Source organism: Daucus carota, chromosome 3 (genome assembly GCF_001625215.2).
Source record: "Daucus carota subsp. sativus chromosome 3, DH1 v3.0, whole genome shotgun sequence".
NCBI classification, from domain to species: Eukaryota; Viridiplantae; Streptophyta; class Magnoliopsida; order Apiales; family Apiaceae; genus Daucus; species Daucus carota.
The window spans coordinates 36,072,628-36,090,532 of record NC_030383.2 but is presented as its reverse complement, the minus strand read 5'-3'; the positions used below and the strand labels follow the sequence as shown (position 1 = coordinate 36,090,532).

The following is a 17,905-nucleotide window of genomic DNA, read 5'->3' as shown; positions in this document are numbered from 1 at the left end:
CCTGTGCTTTGATCATTCGGTTGTTTTAATCACTAAACTAGAATACATCCTGTCGAATTTATTCTACGAACTAGTGGACATTAAAACGAACCATATTAATTATATAACGACTTAAAAATTGTTATATTAATTAATTTAAATCTGATTAACAAGTTAAACTCCAATCAGATTATTCCGCCGCGATTATTTTGTGACGATTGTATTCAACCCCCCCTTCTACAATCGTATCTGGACCTAACAATTGGCATCAGAGCAGTTGATACCATTTTCAGTATCAGATCCTATACACACTCTGTAACGTCCAAATATTTTTTATTCGAATTAATTTTATTCCAAAAATTAATTTTGATTTAAAATATTTTTTCTTTCAAAAATCCAAATCTCTCCAAACACTATTCACTTCAATTTCAAATATTTTTTAATTCGAATTAATTTTTTTTTAAAAAAAAAAATTAATTTTGATTTAAAATATTTTTCTTTCAGTAATCCAAATCTCATCCAAACACTATTCATTTTAATCTTTAAAAAATGAGTACGCAAAAGATCAGTAGCATTAAAATCCCACCGTTCAGCCAGGAACACTTTGGCCTATGGAAGAGGCACATGTTCCTATTCCTCCGCACTGCGAACAGAAAATACATCGGGATTTTGGACAAAGGTGTTACTACTCCGATGAAGGTCATTTTAGCACACGAAGAGGATGGTGTGTTGATACCTCATCAGGTCATTCCGAAAGAACTTTCTGAGTACACCGATGAAGAGAGTGATCAGATGAACTTAGATGATGCTCTTCAACTAATCTTGGTTGAATCTCTAAATCCAGTGATGTACAATGCTGTTGTAAATTGTACGAACGCCAAGCAAATCTGGGATACATTAGAGATTATCAATGAAGGCTCAGAGGAAGTTAGGGAAAACAAGAAAGAGATACTGATGGCTCAGTATGAACAGTTTGGTTCCCATCCCGGTGAAGGGATTTCAGAAGTATTTATCAGACTTAATAATTTGATAAATAATTTAAATCTGAATGGGAAATTCTACGACAAGAAAGAAGTCAACTTGAAGTTTCTCTTGACCCTTCCCGAACATCTGGAACACAGAATCACTGCCATCAGGGAAAGCAGAGATCTGCATGAGATTTCTCTGGAAAGACTCTACGGAGTTTTGAAAACTTATGAACTGGAGCAAGTTCAGAGTAAACAGAGATATGGCTGGGGTAAAACACAGAACCATTCGAGAGCTCTAGTTGTTGAGTCACCTGTACTGGAAGAAAAGAAGAAGGATGTTGTTGTTCCTTCTAAGACTACTCAGGAGCTTGTTGTACCTGAGATGGGTCAGACTGCTTCTTCCAGTGGTGATGATGAGTTCTATACAATGGAAGAGCTGGAACTGTTAGAAGATCAATCTCTATCCCTGTTTGCCAAGAAGTTTGGAAACATGAGATTCCGGAAGAACCCTTCCTATAAATACAAACCTACTGTTAGTAAGTTTCAGAAGGGAGGCTATTCATCTTCTACAAGCAAAGGAGGATACAAGACTGGGATGGTGGACAGAAGCAAGTTCAAATGCTTCAATTGTGGTGAACCTGGACACTTTGCAACTGAATGCAAACAGCCCAAGGTTCAAGGAAAGAGAAAAGATTCGTATGATGAGCTGAAGCAGAAGTATGATGCACTGGTTAGAAAGCATCATGGTACTTCTGGAAGTCAAAGCTTCAAGAGCAAATCATATCTAGCAGAAGGGAAAAGCTGGGATGATACAGATAGTGATGAAGAAGAGCAGATTGGGAATGTTGCTCTCATGGCTAATGCTGGATCATCTTCACCTCCTCCTGCTGGAAGCTTTCAGGTAGATCCTACATGCCCTAAACTTTTTATGCAATTAGGACTTGAAAGAGATGATGCTATTAAAAGGTTGAAAGCTGCCAATCTTAAAATTGATACTTTAGTCTTGGATATTCATGCTTATAAAATGAATGAGATGAAAGTATTAAAACCTAAAATAGAACAATTGACTATGGATTTAGGATTACAATGTGCTAAAGTCAAAGTTCTAGAGAAAGGTGAGATTGCTTTAAGACTTCAGCTAGACGAAGAGAAAGTGAAATGTAAAGCCTTTAAGGATGCCTCCATGATAGTCAAAGAACTTAATGATAAACAAGAGATCAAGAGAACTGTTGGAATAGGCTTTGACTATAACAAATCTGTAGGTAAGGCTAGTAACATTACTCCCTTTAAGAAGAGTGCAAAGGAGAGAGGAATTCCTTTTGTTTTGAAAGATTCCCCTCAACCTTTGTTTAAGGCCTCAGAAGCTGAACCTCTGTTAGAAACTCCTGTTGTCATTAAATATGAACTCAAACAGGAAGACCTTAAAATGAAAGAGAGTAATGAGAAGAAAGATGAGATCCTGACATCACTGAAACCAATCAAAGTGAAAGGCAATGTTAGGTTGCCTAAAGCTGGTTTAGGTGTCAACTCTGAGAGAACTAAATTCAACAAGCCTAATAGTTTCGTGAATAGTAAGAACAAGAACAATAGATGTCATTCTACTGAGAACTTTAAATCTGATAACAAGGTTAGAGTAGAATCTATTGATGTTCCTACTACTATGACTGATACTCCTGTTGTTCCTGCTTTTGATGCATGTCATAAATACTGTGGTGTTGATAATTGTATGACTTGTGCTTTCAATTTGATGTCTGCATATTTTAAAAATTTGCATGCTAAAAATGAAAACACATCACCTAGACAACACACAAACAACAAGCATGCTAGATCAAAGACTGCTAGTCCCTCTCACAAGAGAAAGGAGACTTATGTTCCGAAGCCTAAAACCAAGGTTTATAAGGCTGTTCTTAAGGAAGTAAGTTTAGTCAAATCTGAACCAAGTATCAGTCCAAGGGGCTCTGTTGTTACACCTGATAGAAATCAGTTCTTTAAGTTTGCTGGACCCAATCAAGTGTGGGTCCCAAAGGATGTTTAATCAAGTTGTCTTTTGCAGGGTGCCAGTGGAATTGTTCGTGTTACCTGGGTGCTTGACAGTGGAGCGTCAATGCACATGACTGGCAACAAATCCCTGCTGGAGGACATAAGAGAAGGAGCTGGCCCTACAGTCAGTTTTGCTGATAATAGCAAAGGTCGTACTGTGGGATATGGCAAGTACAAAATTGGAAGGATCATCATAGAAGATATTGCAATAGTTGAAGGACTTCAACATAATCTCCTGAGTGTCAGTCAATTCTGTGACAAAGGATATTATGTTCATTTTGAAAAGGAGATATGTATCATTAAACATATCAAGGATAAGCGTCCTTCACTATGTGGCATAAGGAAAGGCAATATATTCGTAGCTGATTTGTCTTCAGGACCTGGAAACGAAGTTCACTGTTTCTACGCCAAAGCGTCTGCTGAAGATAGTTGGTTATGGCATAAGAAACTCTCACACCTCAACTTCAAAACCATGAACTCTCTAGTCAAGAGAGATCTAGTGAGAGGTTTGCCTTCCCTGGAATTCTCAACTGATGATCTTTGTGAAGCTTGTCAGAAAGGAAAAGCGAAGAGAGCATCTCACAAAGGCAAAACCATCAATACCATTACAGATCCACTTCATTTGTTGCATATGGATTTGTTTGGCCCTGTGAATGTTGCATCTATTGATGGAGGAAGATATGCCTTAGTCATTGTGGATGACTTCTCGAAATTTACTTGGGTTTACTTCCTGGCTTCTAAGGATGAAACCCCGTTGACAGTGATTGATCATATAAAGTTAGTTGAATTGGATAAAGGTGTGCCAGTCAAAGCTGTAAGGTCAGACAATGGCACAGAATTCAAGAATCAAACTTTAATCAACTTTTACTCTGAAAAGGGAATTAGAAGGCAGTATTCAGCACCAAGGACTCCTCAGCAGAATGGAGTCGTCGAAAGAAAGAATCGTACACTGATCGAAGCTGCAAGGACTATGATTGCTGAAGCGAAGCTTCCACTGTACTTTTGGGCTGAAGCTGTGTCTACTGCCTGCTATACCCAGAACAGAACTTTGATCAATAAGGATCATATGAAAACTCCATTTCATCTGTATAACAACAAGAAACCTTATGTCAAACATCTTCATGTCTTTGGAGCCAAGTGTTATGTTCTCAAAGATGGTGAAGAGAACTTGAACAAGTTTGAACCAAAGGCATCTGAAGCAATTTTTGTTGGTTATACAAATAATGCTTATAGAGTTTTTGTAATTGATACTCTGTCAGTGAAAGTTAGTGTCAATGTTACATTTGATGACACTAAACTACCAAGTTTACAATCTGCTGATCCATCTGAATCTCTGAAGTTTGATAACTATCCAGATTCTGATTCAGATGATGATGTGCCACCTGAGGTTGCAACAGGTGATGACAACAATGATAATGATCCAGGCAATGGTGGAGGAAATGGCAATAATGCTGGAGATTCCACTAATGCTAGTGGTGGATCATCAAGTCAACCTGGCAACAGCTCAGGGGGAGCTGGTGGATCAACTAGTCATACACATCAGCCTAATGATGATACTGCTAAATCATCAAGGACACAACTTCCAAGGGAAAGGATTTGGAGCAGAGATCATCCCTTTGATCTGATTATTGGTGATCCTGATGTTGGTGTAAGAACTAGAAGTGCTACGACAAATGAATGTCTATTCTCTGGTTTTCTTTCACAATTAGAACCAAAGAAAATAGATGAAGCACTTGCTGATCCTGATTGGGTTCTTGCCATGCAAGAAGAACTCAATCAATTTGAGAGACAAGAAGTCTGGGCCCTGGTTCCAAGACCAAAAGGAAAATCTACTATTGGAGCTAGATGGGTCTTCCGTAACAAGTTAGATGGTGATGGCATTGTTGTGAGAAACAAAGCCAGACTGGTTGCAAAAGGTTATTCTCAGGAAGAAGGAATTGATTACGATGAAACCTATGCTCCAGTTGCTCGTCTTGAAGCCATCAGAATATTTCTTGCATTTGCTGCACACTCCAACTTCAGAGTTTATCAGATGGATGTGAAAAGTGCATTTCTGAATGGAAAGCTGAAAGAAGAAGTATATCTGGAACAGCCCCCTGGCTTTGAAAATCCAGAATTTGCTGATTTTGTGTACTTCCTATTCAAAGCTGTCTATGGGCTTAAGCAGTCACCAAGAACATGGTATGACACCCTCTCTGAATTTTTAATTGAAAATAAATTTACTAGAGGTGTCATAGACAAAACTCTCTTTTACAAATTGCATGATAATGATATGATATTTGTTCAAATATATGTTGATGATATTATATTTGGTTCTACTAACGATAACTTGTGCAAGAGATTTGCTAAGTTAATGCAGAGTAATTATGAGATGAGTATGATGGGTGAACTATCCTACTTCCTTGGTCTTCAAGTAAGCCAAAAGGAAGATGGTATATTCATTTGCCAGTCAAAGTATGTCAGAGATCTTCTAAGAAAGTACAATCTAGAAGACTCTTCTCCGGCAAAGACACCCATGGCCACTGCCACAAAGCTTGACCAGGATAAATCTGGTAAGAAAGTTGATATAACAAGCTATCGAGGTATGATTGGCTCATTACTTTATCTTACTGCAAGTAGACCAGATATCATGTTTGCAACATGCTTATGTGCTAGGTTTCAGGCTGATCCTAAGGAATCACATCTTATAGCCGTCAAAAGAATCTTTAGATATCTTAAGGGTACACCTGGTTTAGGTATTTGGTACCCTAAGAATACTGGTTTTGACTTAACCGGCTATACAGATTCTGATTATGCAGGTTGCAGGATTGATAGAAAGAGTACGTCTGGAAGCTGTCAATTTCTAGGACGTCGGTTGGTTTCCTGGTACAGCAAGAAGCAACACTCTGTGTCCACTTCTACTGCTGAAGCTGAGTACATTGCTGCTGGCAGTTGCTGTGCTCAGATTCTCTGGATCAGGAATCAATTAAATGATTATGGTATTTCTGTCGACAAAATTCCAATATTTTGTGACAATACCAGTGCCATAGCCATTTCAAACAATCCAGTGCAACACTCCAGGACCAAGCACATAGATATCAGGTATCATTTTATTCGAGAACATGTCATGAATGGAACTGTGGTGTTACATTTTGTACCCACGGCTGATCAAATTGCTGACATCTTCACTAAACCACTTGATGAATCCACTTTCTCTAAGTTGGTTTGTGAGCTAGGGATGTTAAATATGCCATGATTCTCTTTGTATATTTTATATATTTGTTTTATATATTATAATATATTTTTGTGAATTTTCTGTGTAATTATATGTATTTTATTAGATTTTATATAATTGTTTGTAAATTATCTGATAATTTTCTGTGTAATTATGCATGTTCATAGATGTCTCTGTTAATTTTCTAAGTGCTGCATACTCCCCTGTATTATTTTTCAAGCATTTAGATAATTTTTTGTGTCTATTTTGTATTTTTCAAAATTAATTAAGCATAAATATTAGTTTTTAAGTTAATTCATTTTAATGAATTAAAGTTAAATTCATAAATATTTATATTTAATTAAAGTTGAATTTTACAAAATATTTGTGTAATATTTTAGATATTATTTATTAGGTTTTTGATTTTATGTGTAAAAAGGTTTTATTTCAAAAGAAAATCAAAAATCATAATATTTGTATTTTTTTTCAGTTTTTATTCTTTTAAAAAACTCGGTATGACATTTTTCAAAATGTCATACCGTGTGCTTATTTCTGTTAATTTCCGTCGGTATGACAATTATCGATTGTCATACGAGTTCTGTGTTACTTCGGTATGACAAACTTTGCTTTGTCATATTAACGTTTCAGTGGTGTATCCTATACGCTTCAAAACCTCGGCATGACAATTGTAAGGATTGTCATACCGAGTCTTTTATTCACCTACCACACGACGTATCAAAACCTCGGTATGACAATCTTAAGCATTGTCATACCGAAGTCAAAATCCCCTATGACAATGCTTATCATTGTCATACCCGCTGTTTAATTCATATATATACACACTGCCGAAATACACACTACTCCATTGTTTCTTCGCCGAGTTTTTCAAGTTTTCTCGTTATAAACTTGCTGGTTACTCTCTTTTCAAGCTTAAATCGCTTGCTGGTTACTGATTTATCAAGTTCTAAGCCGTTATAATGCCAAATTTTTCTTAAAAATCAAACCCTCGTTCACGATTTCGAGGCTGTAATACGCGACTCTTGCTCGAATTTGGGACTTCAAATCTTTACTGTGATCTTCTCCTGGGATTTCCATCTGCATTGCGAAGAGTTTGACAGATTTGGAGTTTGTATCTTTTCGAATTCTTTGAGGTGTGAAGTTTCGAATTTTGAAGGGTTCGTGTGGATTTTGGGACTTGTTTGGCTTAGTAAAGATTAGTGGGACTTAATTGGGATATTGTGGATTTGAATTGGCCATTTACAATTTAATTAATTTTTAATTCGAGTTTAATCAATTAATTCGAATTATTAATTAATTGGTTAATTGTTAATTAATTATTAATTGAAATTTGCGAGAAATTTGAGAATTAACATTTTATTTGAAAAATTCTCGTTTAATTCAATTTTTAATTATAAAATGGCTGGCCAATTTGTTATCGGTGAGACAAACTACAACGGATATTTGGACCCTGATTCCAGCTTAGAGAGATTCCGACCTTGGGTGAGGTTTCTGAATAGTCAAAGCTTAGTCAGCACGGCCATCACTGCTCATGCTGATTTACAGATTCGTCCACTCCAAGACTTCTACTCCTCTGCACTTAATACCACTCTCTTGGACAGCTACAGGGTTTCTGGAAATATTACTGGTGGTCGGAGCATTACCATTTCAGTTGATGATGTCAACAGAATTCTTGGGTTTCCACGGAACAACTTTGCTGAGATTCCGACAGATGCTGAAATTACTCAATTCTTTCAGACCATTCTTTATCAGGGAGAGATACATCTACCAAGAATGCTGAAAGGGAACTTGAAACCTGAGTGGGATTTATTCTTCGATACACTGGCAAAGGTCTTTTCCCCAACCACTCGAAGTAACTTCAATATCATATCCTCCCTTCTTCAAATCATTGGATTCTGCATTGTTCACAATCGACGAATCAACTTTGGCAAGTTGATTCTTCAGTCGATTCTAAAGAAGTTGGGACCACTCAGTAGTCGATCAGTTGCACAGAACCCCAGGGTTGTCTGTTTTTACCCTCGGTTCTTAATGCTGTTTTTGAATGATAAGATGACGGACGCTGAGAAGAATTCATACTTCAACTCTCCAATTGCACCAACTCAGCGTGTCTGTACGAAGTTGATGAAAGCTCTGACAAACAAAAGGAAATATGAGAATCTTCCACTCATAGTGACTCCATACCTGATGGAGCAGATCAATGCTCAGCCACAACAACTTCATCAATTCCAAGTGGCTCAACCTCAACAGCAACAACTTCAACAAGCTCAACAGCAACAACAGCAACCACAAGAACCAGAACCTCTTCAAATGCAACAATCAGAACAACACCAATCACCACATCAATCTCCATACCAATCACCACACCATTCCCCTCTACATCAAACACATCAATCACAATCATTTGAAGACGAACCTCAGGAATACAACTTCTTCGAAGCTCAACCGTCTTCATCTGAACCTCTACCACAACAACACAACCACTATATACCACAAACACAATCAACCTCCCAACCTTTACCTGCTGACTCAACATCAAATCCAGAGTTGCAGTCCTTTCGACAGGACCTACAGGTAGCTCAGGTACTTTCTGACTTCTCATCTAATTTTAATGTTGATGTATCAGATTTTGTTGGTGACCTTGATTTTGTTTTCCAGACTACCAGCAATGAACCTGACAACACACAGGTTCATATCCAAGCTGACGAATTCATTCAACCAACTCTTTCTTCTGCAAACACTGCAATCAACACTACTACTCAACCCCTTCGTAAGGTTGCCAGAAAGAGAAGCTCAAGCAGTTTGACGAGTCAACCCGCAGCTCTGTCTTCCATTAAGAAGCCTAGGTTGGAAGCCCTGGAGACATCTGCAGCCTCATCCTTGCCTTCCCAAAAAGGCTTGGACTTGGAACAGGCAATGAAACAGTCTCTGGATTCATTCTCTCAACAGAATGAAGCCATTGAAGTTGACCGTTCTGCCACGGTACCCTGTACAGAGTCAAGCACTGCGCTAGCACTCACGCTAGTGCAAGACCAAACAAATACACAGGTTACTATGTTTACTGATTGCACAGATTTTCAAAACCAGTTTATCATGTATGAAAACTTTTCTGATCAAACTTTCTTTTCTGATCAGGCGGTACTTGGCAACGTGCAAGTAAACTTGCCCTCACAGGCTTCCGGAGGACAGTTTGTTCCTCCACTACCTTTGAACCCATCTCAGGGGGCATTGGTAGTTTATACAGGTACAGCTGGAAGAGTGCAAACAATGAGTGATGAAAGGCAAACACCGAGCGATACACATGCACGTGAGGCTAGTGAAACAGCTATGAGTGTACGTGAGGTGAGTGCACACACTGACCCGGCTCTGTTTGAGGAACAAATGTCTAAGCTTAGAGCTGAATTAGCCCGGATGATAGCTGAAAATGAGAGGCTAAAGGGTGCACAGTTGGTGACCCTAGAGAAGAAAGCTGATGAAAGCCCATCCAGTTCTTCCAGGGATGAGCTTAAAGGAGAAATTCATGAGTTGACTGTCGAGATGAGATCTAATCATGCACTGTATATGTCAAAATTTGATGATATCGACAGAAAGCTGGATCAACTCCTCAGTAACTCAAAGTCAGATGCTGATACCTCCAGAGAGGATCCCTCAACTAAGGGGGAGAATAGAAGAGATAGAGGAGGAGATGGAGACAAAGGTGACAGGGGCAATAGTTCGAATCAAAGTAACAAAGGGAATACTTCTGAATCTGCTCCTGACAATTCTGGAAAGTCTAAAGGCAAAGAGCCGGCACATCAATCTGAGAATGTCTTTGATTCTGATAACTATGATGATTTTCCACAAGACATGGATGATGATGACGTCTTCGATGCTACCTACCGTCAAGCAGAGGAAGAAGGCAAATTTGAGGAGAGCTATCTGTTTCAGGATGAAGAACCTGTTGACCCTGAACATGAAGAGAATGTCCGGAAGTTTAAAGCTGAGAATGAAGCTAGGAAGCGTAAGCTTCGTGATTACCAGAAACTTCTAGAGGACAAGTTGATAACTGAAGAGCAAATCAAGATAGAGAAGCAGAAAATCTATGATGCTGCGTGCAAGCAGAAGAATCTTGATATAAGAAGGAAAGTTGGAAAAAGCTGGGACATCGCAAAAAGGATTTTCAATGGACCTCAAAGGGAGTCTTTCAATGACAGAAAGTTCTTATCTCTGATCTACGATCTTCGAGAGGTAAACCCTGACGAGGATATCTTTATGCATGCCTTCGCTTTAGAAATTGATTACTTGACTGTTGGAGTCAATAACTTGCTAGAACAGTGGGAGCTGATTGTATATACACGGAGAAATGGTTCATTCAGATTATCTGTTGAATTTCTTAAATCATTCTCTGTGTCTGAGCTCTGGGTACTTCGCAATAAGGTAAAGCGATGCTCCAACCTGAACGAACTCCTTCGTGATAAGCTGTTGGATTGTGCTGTCTTCAACAGTCCACAGGTTGTCAAGAATCCATATTGTGTAAAGTTCGTTCACAAGGAGCTCTTAAGCACTGTCTATCTAAATGAAGAGGCTTTATCAAAGTATCCTGCTAAGCGACTGGCTCTAGCATCCACTCTACTACGAACCAAGGGCTTCGCTTCTAAAGCCAAGTCTGATGCTGATGATGTGATTCTAGCTTACTGCACCCGAAGGAATATTTCTCAATATTTCCGGAGGATGAAGAATGTTACAAAGGCTCAGCCATCAGACTTCCGGGAAGACCCTGTAGAGATGGAAGTGTTACATCAACTGGCTCTGGCACGAGAACGTAAGAAGCGTGGTGAGTCCACTACATCAGAAGTGCCATCCAGAGAAGAACCGTCAACTCCTGTCCTTCACAGTTCAGATAACGAAGAAGGAGAAGTTGATCTTTAGATTTGATAAGGAATTTGTAATATATGTTCAGTAAGAACATCCTTATGTAATCTAATGTACTTGTTTGAATTCTGGTGAATGTTTAATGAAATACCAGAAACTTTTTGCTATTTACAATTCATGTTTAATCCTTTGTCTTATCAGTTAGTTGAGTTATCCTCTCGATAATTTGCATGTTATGTTAACAAACAAATAGGGGGAGATTGAAAGGCATATGTTAAGCCTATTTGTATTTAAGAGTATCAACTCAACTCTGATAAGAAAGAAAGTAAATTAGCAAGAACTATTGAAGGAATCCGTACGAAGAACGTCAAGTGATTTATTAAAATCATATGTCTGAAGAATTTCAGGATGCTGCTGCACACCACTGAAAGAAGTTCATTAATATGTTCAAGCCTCAGTGTACAAATAATATTTTGTAGCACGTCCAGAAGTCCAGAAGGTATAAAGTTTTAATACTTTATTTATTCAGAAGATTCCAAACTATTTCTACTTATGAAGAAGAACTACGAAGACAAAGACTCGATGAACAAGCCACTTCACAAATGTTTAATTGATAAAGAATATTTGATTCAGCTAGATACAGATGAACCAGACAGTACATTTGTGTGTCAGCTACTCCGATTAAATATTCTGCATCAACAATAGGTGGTCGTTCAATCAAGACAAAGAATCAGATCGTTTAAAGGAAGACAGAAGACCTGCTACTGAAGTTGTGCTCAATATAATTATTCTTTTAATTAATTCACATCTCAAAATAATTATATAAGTTATGTAATTTATTTATTAAATTAATTCACACTCGAATTAATTTAATTTATGAATTTATATAATTAATATAATTAAGTGGATAATTATTGGATTAATTATATATAAGAAATTGCATTTTATATGGTTTTTGAGCACGGTATGACAATCTATTTGATTGTCATACCGCACTATGTCATCTGCCATAGTCAGGAGGCATGACAAACCTTTGGTTTGTCATACCGAATGACTTAGGCATGACAATGGCTCATTGTCATACCGAAGTCTCAAGGTATGACAATGCCTTGGTTTGTCATACCGTTTGTCATACCGTTTGTCATACCACCTGATGACTTAGCCTCCAAGGTTCGATTGTCATACCTTCCCACGTTTGTCATACCGTTTGTCATACGGATGTCATACCTATTCAAAATCAGCATGACAATGCTTGTAATTGTCATACCTTCCCACTGATTGTCATTCTGATTGTCATACCTTCCCTTAGATTGTCATACCTTCTCATTTGTGCCATGACAATGCTTGTAATTGTCATACCTTTTGTCATAGCACTTGTGTAATTGTCATAGAGCTTCCTAAGGGTTGTCATGCCTAGCTTTGTCATACAAGTTCAATGGTTTGCCTATATATATGGCTTCACCACTTCATTTGTTCAATGTTCATTGCCTTGTAAACTTTCAAGTTGTTTGTAACTTGCTATTCGTTAAATCCACAGTTTCCTGTGCTTTGATCATTCGGTTGTTTTAATCACTAAACTAGAATACATCCTGTCGAATTTATTCTACGAACTAGTGGACATTAAAACGAACCATATTAATTATATAACGACTTAAAAATTGTTATATTAATTAATTTAAATCTGATTAACAAGTTAAACTCCAATCAGATTATTCCGCCGCGATTATTTTGTGACGATTGTATTCAACCCCCCCTTCTACAATCGTATCTGGACCTAACAGGTGGATGCAGTTTAGAGATGATCTGGGATTGGTGGCAGGTGATGTGGTTGTCCTTGAGTGTGCAGACAGCTCTATACAACATTTCTGTGTTCAGGTTATGAAGAACCATGGTGAATAGACCCTGTGTATTGCACCATAGGTGAAGTTATGCCTTAAATCTCTATTAAGTACTCTATGATGTCCAGTTTTTATTTTTCTGCAATAACATTCTCTATGTTAGTTACTGAACCTATTATTAATTTGGAGATTATCTGTATTACCTATTAAGTACTCGATTAAGTACTCTGTGAAAATGTTGATGTAGTTATGTCTATCTTAATTTGCAGTTAACGTGTATTGAACTCTATTGGTTACATGACATGACAACTTGTAGCATTAGGAAAAGGTTGAAAATATAATAAGCAGTCTTGATGTGCATAAAAGGTAAGAGTTTCCAAGGATTAATATTTGCATACGCACATAATTAGCATTACATTGCCTCATTAAGATGTTCTTCTGGGAGAATGCTTGACTTCAACAGCACACAAAATGGTTTGCAGAATCAGTTGGACGCTTAAGTCATTGATATGTTATCCAGATGAATACTGTTCCCAGAACTCTGTTCAAATATGCATTTGAAATTAGTTTAAGTTAATCATTAAAATAATCATTCATATGTTATCCACATGGACAGAACATGTGGGCAATCTCATCCTTATACCTGTGCAACTGAAACCTCTGTTGGTTGCTGGACAGAACATGTAGGCAATCTGACGGCAGTATGCATCTCAAGTCCTCTGTACAGGTCATTTGCCACGTAAAGTTCCTCCTTGTCTTTAATATTAAACTCCCTTATTTCGAGCTTAATTGTGTAGTCATCTTTTTCCATTGTCTTCAATGCTGCGGGGAATTGACCCTTTTCCTTTGTACAAAGACATATGGTGTCACGATTGATGAGAAGTAATTTTAAAAAATATGATTATTGCTGTGTTTGTTATGTACCTCATCCTCCATCTGGAAAACAGTCTTTCCAAAGAGTTTTCGAATTGGTCGGTCCATGAGTAGGATATCAATGTCCCCTGTTGTGTCTGTGGCCGTGATACAAATTCCAAACCTGTAGTATACATCTATGTGATATTGAAGGTATTTTGTTTAGAAACGACAAATACAATTTCAATGGAAGAAAGACTAACTTCTTATCAGGATAGGGTACAATTCTGTTGCAGTTCTTGCATCGAAACTTGCCTTCAACCTTATCAATTTGCTTGTAACATGTTGTACATTCCGCATAAAACCAGCTGTTTGATTCGTGAACAGTGTTGATACGAACCTGACATATAACCTCTTCCTGCAGAAAATGGATGACAAAAAATAATATTTCAACTCTTACAAAAGTTTGTTAATAACTGAAACTGACAGGTTTTACACAACAACCTGAATACCTCAATATAATCTTCCCCCAGTTGCTTGATCTCCTGAATTGACATGAGCTTGGGTTCCTTTTTAGTCTGTATGATTCTTATGTGTTCTTTCTTAAAGTTTGGATCAGTACTCCTATACATGATACATAATTATGTAGTTTTTAAAAGAATCTATGATGCAAACATTACATAGTATGTGTTAAGTATCTTACATTTTGCGTAAATGGGCGACACTGTGGTGGTTATAGTTGATGTAGTAAGCCGTGGGATTGAAGTTGCATAGATCATATTCATCTTGAGGAGAGTCACACATAGATCATATTCATCTAAGTTTATAAAAGAAATATTTGTACAATAAATGAAATATTATCTGTGACGCATACCTTGGAAAATACCAACTTTCCCAGCTGCGATAATGATAATCAGAGGTTCTTCAAAAGTAGATGAACTGACCTCCTGATGGAAACACTCAGCAAGATCTCCCCAGAGAGTTACATTTAAGTAATGGCTATAATAGACAATATTTACATTTTTTAAAAATATGAAGATGTTAGATGTTAACAGTAGAAACCAATGCATTATATCTCACCTTCCATCTGTGATTATCATTCTTAACTGATATTTGTCGACTCCCTGCTTCGTGTGAACTAACTTCAGATCATCTCTTCTTGTCACAACTCCGACAACATCTGATTTTGGTTAAAAAGATGAGTTTGTACAAAGAAATAACTCATTAGCTGGGACTGTAATATGTATGCTTACATACCTGCAAGATAAGTGGTTTGGTTTGCCAAGCTCTTCATATCTCCGAGATCACAGAACTCGAAACAGTTTTGTGGAATAAAATATTCCTTTTCGTCCATCTCCTTCCCACGTGTCTGGTTTGTAAACTGGATTTGTTTGTCAATGCTCACACACCTCCATTTGTCCAACTCGGTGTAGTTCTTGACTTGGAAATTTGTGATTGTGTACATCTTGCCAACAGTAAACATTTTTTGAAGCTTTTCCAAGAGGAAAAGTGGCACAAATGCTTGCATCCTAACATTCTATAAAACGGTTGCAAGAAAATGTTAAAACTGGTAGCAGTTCGAATAGCATGTTTTGATATTCTTAAATACACAGGGAGTATACCTTTGCATCAAGTAGTAGGAAATTTGAACCCTTATATGGTTCTCCTCGTGCAGTTTGCCCTCTCCATTCCCTAATAATTCTGACTTTCACCCTCCATTCAGTTCTTCCAGTATGCACATTACTGAGATATTCGTAGCTCATTTTTGATGGACTCTGAAATTTTATTTTTACTGGGATGTGCAAATGGTTTGTAAATTGATTGGTATTTTTTTATGTGATGGTTATATTGGTGTGGTGATTTGATTTTTAACCATATCATTGAATACATGTATTTACTGGTACAGCTGAAATTAGTTGGACAGTATTAACTCAGAAGGATAAAAGCTCAGAATGCATACTGTAGTATCGTACTACAACAAAGGGATCAGTCACAGTTTCCAAGTGTTAACAAAAGAGCAATTAACAGTCTAGAATTCAAATGTAGCTAGGCCAAAATAGTACAGAAATTTCAAGTGATGATAAATGCAAGCTGGAGGAGCCAAAACAGTGTAGTCCCTGGACCAATTGCTCACATCTGGACAAAGCAAAATGAGACAAATTCAGAACATATAATTTGACTATAAGGAACATGTATTTTATGCTGTAGACATACTTTTTCCAATTTTGGATTCTTCAGTTTTGGCTTTGGAGATTTCTGTGGCACATCATAACCAACAACAGCAGTAACCTTTCTAGCTCTTGCCTTGTTACTTGACTGTCCAGTTGGGGGGGTATCAGTTTCCACCATTGGGGTCTGAAGAACATGTAATTAATGGTTATTAAATTTAGCAAGAGAATGAATATGGTTAATTCTTTATACAAATTAAAAACTAACCTGCGAGATCTCAGTTGGTTTAATTGGAAGAGAAATTTTATCATGGGGCGGGGTATTCGTTTTGTCCAGTGCTTTCTCCTGGAAAACATAATCAATGGTTCATACATTATGGTAACAAATGGAAACAGTATATCCTTTAAATCAATCAGAGAATTAACTTCCAAGATCTCAGGTGGTTTATTTGCAAGAGAAATGTTGCCCTCTGGATCATGGGTGGCTGATATTTCTTCCGGATTGGACACCTTTTCAGCTGTGTACACATTGGAGCCTTCCAACACATTTTCTTTGCTCACACGAACTGTAAAGGTATAACATTTCTTCTCAAATTGTTGTAGTATTGGTGGAAATTTGTCACCATCACCAACCTGAGAAACCGTGTGTTATTCATTTGTCTAATGATGTTAAACTGTAATAAATAATTCATATAACATTATAGGGTGGTAATACCTGACTTTCATCACCAAGAATGTCGTAAACTGTCTTCCCTGTATAGCGGGTTAATTCATCATCAGTCCACATGATTGGAATTGTCCCAGTTCCATCAGAGCATAACATCGAAAACTCATACCTGTAATTTTTAACAGAAATCAAGTAAGCGATGAGAATAAAATTATATCAGCTATATTAATTTGACAATGGTTAATACCTTCGATCAGGATAAGGCTTCATCTTGCCACATTTAGGACATTTGAATCTGTTGTTCTCCAACTTCAGATCAACGTCACAGGTTATACAGTAGTTACAATACCAGCTCATTGTCTTGTCAATTTTTTTCACAGTCATTTTAACAGAGACGATTTTCTGTTATGATAAAATCATAACATTTTTTATAATATAAATGCTGTAAAAATATAAAGAAACATATAACGATATTATGATTGAGAAGTGAACACTAAAATGACCTGAATATAATCAGCCTTAACACCACGCAACTCTTTGACGGTTAAATTTGGAACCTCATTTTCAATTTCCTCAATGTCAGCGGTTAAATAAAAAGTGGAATCATCAAGACTGGAAAAGAAAAATGTACTCAATGTCGAGCTGAAGAATGTAAATTCAGAAACGTGACCAAAATCATACCTTCGCCGAATAGTGCTTACACTATAGTGTGTACAGTTTAGGTAGAATCTTGTTGCGGGGTAATTAGTCAAATTCACTTCCTCTGCAGAAGAATTTGACATATTTGCAGAAATAAATAATCATAATAGCATACTTAATAATATGGAGTCATAAATTTGTACATTGTAAATTATTACCATTCCATTTACCAATTTTCGCACTGGCTATTATGATTATGACAGGGTCTTTTAATTTCTGTTCCAGTGCCTTTAGAAGAGATTCTCCAAATTCGTTAAAGAAAGTAACACCAACATAAGAGCTACCATCAGTTAGAGTAAACTTGACATTGGACCGGTCAACACCATCTGTCTTATACTCAGACCTTGTTGGTTTGCCAACTATCACTCCTACAATATCTATGAAAGAAGAAATACGTAGTTAACCATGGGTTTAATAATGTCGAACTTATATAATCAGGCTCACAATCAATGAACTCACCAATTAGGAAGCGATTGTCATTCTTAAAAGATTCCAAATCATGAAGACAATACAAATCCAAACTTATAGGCTGAATATTAAGACCATCCTCTGTTTTCTTTGTGCAGATGGTGTCATTGTTAAAGTAAATATGCTTGGGAGTCCTAATTGCTCGATATGTTTCATCCCCATTGTAA

At 37.2% G+C, this 17,905-nt stretch overlaps 1 protein-coding gene across 1 annotated transcript; it reads right to left on the bottom strand.

Moving 5' to 3' along the window:
• Nucleotides 1-7,152: 7,152 nt before the first annotated feature.
• Nucleotides 7,153-15,499, bottom strand: LOC135151515 (uncharacterized). Its single transcript, XM_064090000.1, has 12 exons — nt 15,359-15,499; nt 14,994-15,273; nt 14,817-14,916; nt 14,611-14,735; nt 14,440-14,521; nt 14,249-14,360; nt 14,052-14,154; nt 13,809-13,933; nt 13,528-13,728; nt 13,413-13,425; nt 8,438-8,571; nt 7,153-7,275 (listed from the first exon to the last, which is right to left on the bottom strand). The coding sequence occupies exons 1-12, from the start codon at nt 15,497-15,499 to the stop codon at nt 7,153-7,155; spliced, it is 1,539 nt and encodes a 512-aa protein (XP_063946070.1).
• Nucleotides 15,500-17,905: the final 2,406 nt, after the last annotated feature.

Excerpts from the sequence above, each read along its gene's own strand:
- LOC135151515 (XM_064090000.1), bottom strand. The coding sequence starts at position 15,499 with ATGAGCTACGAATATCTCAGTAATGTGCATACTGGAAGAACTGAATGG. Across the intron at positions 15,274-15,358 it reads TCCTACTACTTGATGCAAAG|AATGTTAGGATGCAAGCATT; the intron begins GTATACTCCCTG and ends ACCGTTTTATAG. Across the intron at positions 14,736-14,816 it reads ATGATAATCACAGATGGAAG|CCATTACTTAAATGTAACTC; the intron begins GTGAGATATAAT and ends TGTCTATTATAG.